Source organism: Phoenix dactylifera, chromosome 1, assembly GCF_051530095.1.
Source record: "Phoenix dactylifera cultivar Ajwa chromosome 1, Ajwa_hap1_PhDact_Kaust_v1.1, whole genome shotgun sequence".
NCBI lineage: Eukaryota > Viridiplantae > Streptophyta > Magnoliopsida > Arecales > Arecaceae > Phoenix > Phoenix dactylifera.
In genome coordinates, this window is record NC_143190.1 from 68,750,800 (window position 1) to 68,757,165 (window position 6,366).

General features: G+C 37.4%; 1 protein-coding gene across 1 annotated transcript; it reads right to left on the reverse strand.

Annotated features, from left to right (window-relative positions):
- Positions 1-279: 279 nt before the first annotated feature.
- Positions 280-5,603, reverse strand: LOC103724143 (Cystathionine beta-synthase (CBS) protein). The gene is made up of 6 exons (XM_008815309.5): positions 5,328-5,603; positions 4,240-4,431; positions 3,429-3,871; positions 2,728-2,994; positions 1,252-1,424; positions 280-858 (listed from the first exon to the last, which is right to left on the reverse strand). Exons 2-6 carry the CDS (start codon positions 4,397-4,399, stop codon positions 594-596), a joined length of 1,308 nt encoding a protein of 435 aa, XP_008813531.2. The 5' UTR covers positions 4,400-4,431; positions 5,328-5,603; the 3' UTR covers positions 280-593.
- Between the last annotated feature and the right edge of the window lie 763 nt (positions 5,604-6,366).

Consider the following 6,366-nt stretch of genomic DNA (forward strand, 5'->3'; position numbering starts at 1 on the left):
AGGCTTCACACATTTTTAGGGAGGGGAACCTGTGGATTTGGTTGGCGAATGGAGGGTTAAAAGGCAATTAGGAGTTACAAGGTGATCTACCACCCTAAAGTTTGGCTTTCTTGGTGCTTGCTGAAGCTTAGGGGTGTAACCTCGTTGGTGGTATTAGATTGAGATGCTAGTTTGTAGTGTTTTTATTTTGTATCTTATCTCTTTTATGTCGAAATTAAACAATAAAAACAATTATCACAACCTTATTTATAACTCAAAAAACCAGTAGATTTTGACAGATTTAAGCAAACTGGAGTACTTCTCTCATTTAAAGCATATATAGCAGTCTCTTGACTAAAAGCACAATATTCATTCAATTCCTCCAGTCCCAAGAAGAAAGGAAGACACATCTACTAGCCATGCAACCACCTGCATGACACCTTGATACTGGCAGTACAACTTACTTAACACCACACAACGCTGGGTAACTATTAATTTATCAAATTATCAGCATAGGAAGTACGAAATTAGCAGCGAAATACAGAATGTGTCCTGGAAATTTCTGGCTAACAGTGCTTATGGATGTGATCTGGATGATTAAGTGTCCTACGACTTCACTGGTTCAGCATCTCCTTCATTGCAAATCCAAAATAGTTATCGAAATGATCAGAAGGTTCGTAGATAAAGCAAGAGATGACATCCCTGAGTGTCACAACACCAACTATTTCAATGTCATCTCCCTCAACTACATAAATCCGATGAACAGATTTCGATGCCAGGCTATCAATCACACTTCCAAGGCAGGCATCAGGTGCACATGTTGCTAGTGATGCCATTGTATAGCCTATGATCTTCATGAAATCCATAACAGTTAGCTGCCTGAATGCAAGTGACAAAATTAAATAACAATTGCATCAGTCAAATAATAAGTGAAAAACCATACGGCGTCGGAAAAAATCCCACCTGCACAACTAAACTCCTGCTTAAAGAAATAAGAGAAGAGCAAACTGCCTCCATTACATATATATATATATATATATATATATATATATATATATATATATATATATATATATATATATATATATATATATATATATCATCGATTGCGATGGTCAAATGTTTTGATTCCATGCCATCTCCATATGTAAGCTTTTGGAAGATTTCTTATGCGGATTTTATAACAATGACAAACTTGAAATGCTTGTTTTGTCTTTCTGGAAGTATAGGCAACCATCATTCAACATTTAAATCAGTTGCAAAATTTAATACCTGAAATTGGAAAACAGGTCAGGCTTGAGCAACAAGAATTTGATGTCACGTAGGCACAAACTTCCAACAATTTTGCGTCCAGGTCCCTCGACAACAGGAAGGCCACCTATCTTGTTGTCCTTCATTCGTTTGAATGCTTCCAGGATCAATTCATCGCTATTGATGCTAATAACCTGACAACCAATACTAGAGTGTACCAATTCTTCATCTTCTTGAAAAGTGGATTGACAGGAAAAGCAAGGAAGTCTACATACCCCCACCTTTCTTCAATTACTTCACCACTATGTATGAGAAAAGAGATGATTTTCTATGATATGCGAAAGTATAGGATTTCTTCTACACGGTATTGTATTACAAAATGCAGAAGTCAAATATGGAAATAATATTAGTTCAGCAACCTTGCAATTTCAGCTGCATATAGTAACTGGTATCTCATGCATTAACATCCATCAGGTACAAATTTCATGATATTTCTTATGTTTGTGCTTGCCTGTTGCCATGTCTAATACACAGTTCATCCCCTGGGTGAAGCTTCCCTCTTAAAGGTGAAAAATAATGAGTGAAGGTTACCTTTTAAGTTTTCAGATATTTGAGGACTATGAAGTGAATACAGCCACTAAGACTTGGATTATAACGAGCAGAATTATAAATAGGTGATATAGCATGCCAGTAAATTCTAATGAATCTTGGCTTGTTCTTAGAGCTCTCTATTTTGAGTGACTTCATGGAAATTCCCAAAACTAACCTGAGGCATTAGAACAAGCAATGACCAGCCCTCACAATGTCCCATAGGTTAATTGATCTTTTTTTCCTGGATTTCCCTAGAATGAGCCAAATCTTTGTTTTGGCCTAACACTTTCTCATGATAAGATTAATATAGAACTTTCTTTCATTGTTCCAAGAGTTTTAATTTGCTAATTACATTCTGATAGAAGGAAAAGCTACTATCAACCACATCTAGAATTTTTCTCAAGCATCTTTGTACAATCTGGTTTACAATCTTGTCATGTTTCTGAATGCAAATTAAGGAAAATAATAACCAAGAAGATGCAGAACTGTCCTCTGAAATCAGGGCATTGTTCTTTTAGATTTCTCATATTTTGGATGCTTTATAAGTATTGTGGTCATTATGCTATTCGCAATATTGCAATGGTGATGGTAAAACAACGCTTATCCCCTAATTTTCAGAAGTAAACAGCTGATGTATTATACCTATACATTTCACATTTACCAACTGAGTTAATGTGGAGACAATGCAGCATATTAAAATTATATGCCATCATGAATTATTAAAGGACTTGATATCAGGAATTTTCTTTTAGCAATTGCCTTGACTCCTTTTAAAATCTAAAGAATTAAGAACAAATAAGCTAACAATTTCTACATGTAATATCAGAACTTGAAGATAACAATGTTGATCAGTATATGCGCAATGATTGATAGAACAGAAAGCATTTGCGAAAAAAATGGAGTAACCTCATTATGCGACATAAAAGGAAGTCCAAGATCTGAAAGTGTGCGTGCAGCAATGCAATCAAACCAGTCCCTTCCCTTGCATTGCCTGAGACCTTGTACTACTGCTGTTTGGGTGATAAAATTCTTAATATAAGGCTTGCCAGTTTCGATCACAGGGACATTTCTCAATCTATACTTTGAAAGCAAGAGCATTACAGTAAGCATTGAACTGTCTAGCCCAACAGGAAGGAAGGGTGCCCAACGATATGACTGCACAATCGATTTAACCTAAAACAAGATGTCAATAGTGATTACATGAATATGAAAGCATTATCACAGCAACATCAATGAAATAAAATTAAATTAATCATGGAAGAATAGATAATTACTCTAGTTAAATTCGTGTCAGGAGCCTTTTTAGATTTAATAATCATGGGTACCAAGAATATTTTCCCACTAATAAATATACATAAATTATTGAGTTATCAATCAGCTAAGGAATGACTTTCAATATTAACAAAGAGAAACTTTCCCTGATATTTCTGAGCACAAGAAAAAGAGGCTAACTTTGGCATAAGAAAAGGTAACTCCTTGTGGATGAATAAAAGGAATGTCGATTTAATAACATTGGAAAAGTTTCAAGGCTTTTTTTTTTTGGCAACTTTCAGGATATATATTCATCACATAGCATGGAAACAACACATAACATCTTAAGTGCTTACTGATGTTGATTTAAAAGGTTCTTCTTGAAGGAGGACTTTGTAGAAATCTTCTCCCAATCTATCAGCAGCAGTGGGAGCATCCTTCCCTATACCTTTCTCTGCAGCCATTCCACCAGCCACTGCGGCACCAACAGCAGCAATAGCCAGCCCAGCAACTGCAACTGGACCAGTTGCACCTAAGGCCGCTGCTCCAATCGCACCAACAGCACCTGCTCCCACTCCTGCAGCCGTTGCTGATCCGGCCGATAGAGCGACAGCAGCAAGTTCGGCATTCTCTAACACCCAGAGAATGATTGCAGCATAATCAATTACTCCCAGATACCTTTCCCTCCAATCTGTACTATCCCCTGCCTCTGAGTTTCTTACAGGAGCAGCCAATATGTTGTGCTCCGATAGAATTTGGACAGCATCAATTATATTCGTGTCACCTTGTATCTCAATTACTGTACAAGAAGGGGAGAAAGAGAACTGTAAGGAAAAATTTTTAACTTCAAAAGGTCAAATGTTACCATGGAATAATCTTCGCTACAAGGTAACCATTAGAGACATGAACACTCGCACACCACATACAGACAAACAAACCATGCCTACAGGCACATGCAATTGCGCGTGCACATATATGCACGCACAATGGCGAACAAGGTCACATGGGCACACACATTCACCTGCTCAATGATCAAAACTACAATAGGCAACATGAATCATGACAAATGTGACAGTAAAGAACAGACTAATGGGAAAAGCAAGAATCCCAATGGCTAATATGCGAGAGTATAGAAAGCATGAATAGCAATGCACGGTGAATAATAACCTTTGCCTCCTGGAACTTCAGGGAATGATGAAACCAGAATTTGTGCAAATGCAGCCGTCAAAGCTTCCTGTAAAGAATATGGTAGCTTCTTTTTTGACTGGATAGTCTCAAAATAAGCATCACAGTTTGGTATTCTTGATCTCATTTCAGCTTGTGCCATTTCAAAAAATCGTAAGGCAGACAGAGATGTAGCTGCAAAAGGGCACATTCCCAATGTTCATGAGAAAACATAGGATGATGTGAACAGCAATATGACCAAACATAAGAATGCGAAGTCACACTCTGGAAGACAAAACAAGAATTCAGATTGCATATTCATGACTTTTGGGTTTGTTTTTCATCTAAATAGGTATGCATTGAACCATACAAAAAAAAAAGACAAACTGTGTAGACTCACCAATACCAATGCTCGTAATATGCTTATCCTGTAGTTCCAGGTTCCTAAAATTTGATGCTCTCCACTACACCAAACATCCTTCCACTATTTTAGAGAACAGACCATCACAGGATTATTGAACCTATCCTTAAACTCTGGACCAAGCATAAAAAATTCACTAGGACCTGTCTTGTAGCATGGTCTCATTGCTCATGACAACATCACAGGATTATTGATATGGAATAATCAAGTTCGGCTCTGCCGTTTCGGGAGAAGAACTACAGAAACTAATCAATCAATAAAGCAAAAAACTTAATTCTAGTTTGTATGGACCCTCCTGCATCATTGGCAAACCCTAGAAAACAGAAATTGAAGAAATGAGTAATGAGGCATTACATCGAACATATAACTCTCATAATTCAAATAGACTCCAAAAACTGCCTCCCATGACTCCCATCAATAAGTTCGCCGCCCATGGCACTGGCAAATGAAATCATTCAGATATTTCGTCTCAAGGAATTCAATGCTAGGGCTTCATGGGAACACTGGAACTAAATTACGTAAGATTTCTGACCAAATTATAGTAATTATACAACCACAACCGCGAATTAGATGAAAAGTAACAAAACTTATTGGCTCATAAGCTCGAAAGACATTTTCAAAATTTTACCAAAAAAGACTATAGAAAAAGAAAAAAAAATCATGATCATACCAATTTAAGCAGAGAATTTCTGGATGTTTTCAGAACTTTTTTGTCGATGATTATGGCTTGATAATTCTGGCACAGAGTTCTTGGGGTGGGGAGGGAGGTCGTTGAGGTTCACGAGCTTGGGAGGTTTTTGCCATGCCACGCGTACTACTCAAGCCCACGTGTCCGCGCTGCGAGTAGAGGTTGGGGACAGGGAAGGGCGATATTCCTCGAGGTTGAGAAGGAAGCGGAAGGAGTGGGCGATATTTCTCGAGAATTGAATGGTTCGCAGCCGAGCTCGAAGCCTTTTAGCACGGGCTCGGGTGATCAAAGGCTTTAAGCCCACGGGCCGACATGGGCTTGGACAATTCGCCCGTTTGGTGAATGGACCAGGTTAGTGCTTGGATATTAAATTTTTTATTTTCTCGTATTATTTATTTATATTTAATTTATTTGCAGACGTAATTAACAATTATTGTTGTGTACTTACTCGGATAATAAACATATTGTAAATTATTAGCAATATTTAATTATTCATATTTACTATTTTTATATATTTTAAAAATATTTTTATATTTTAAATATTAAAAACATGATAAGGAAATCCAAGCTGTCTCAAAGCTCGAAGTCTGAGTAAGAGCAGGGCTTGGGTTTGGAAGGTAGGATCAAGGTTGGATCGGGCTAAGCCTTAGTAAATAGTATTGACCTTTAGACAAAGTCCAGTCTAATTTGCAAATTTAGCTGCTTAGGAATTCACCGCAAAGGTGGAGTATAAACTAATTCATGAATTTGCCTCTTTAAAAGATAAAAAGAAATGGGGAAAAAAGTAATCTTTGCTCTATGCGCTTCCCATGTGTGCCCTGTTTTTGGTTGTTTTTGGGGATAAACTATAAATAATTAAGACGTTTTCTCTCATGTGCATTTCGTATATTATCCCCATTCAATCAAACCAATTGCCATGCTCCCACGCCTCTATCCTGCCATGCTCGAAAACACGAAAGCATATGATGGAGGACCACTGCAGGGGAAAGAGGAAAGGAGGAGGAAGAAGAGAAAGAGAGGA

Excerpts from the sequence above, each read along its gene's own strand:
- LOC103724143 (XM_008815309.5), bottom strand. The coding sequence starts at position 4,399 with ATGGCACAAGCTGAAATGAGATCAAGAATACCAAACTGTGATGCTTAT. Across the intron at positions 3,872-4,239 it reads TGAAGTTCCAGGAGGCAAAG|TAATTGAGATACAAGGTGAC; the intron begins GTTATTATTCAC and ends CTTCTTGTACAG. Across the intron at positions 859-1,251 it reads GACCTGTTTTCCAATTTCAG|GCAGCTAACTGTTATGGATT; the intron begins GTATTAAATTTT and ends ACTTGCATTCAG.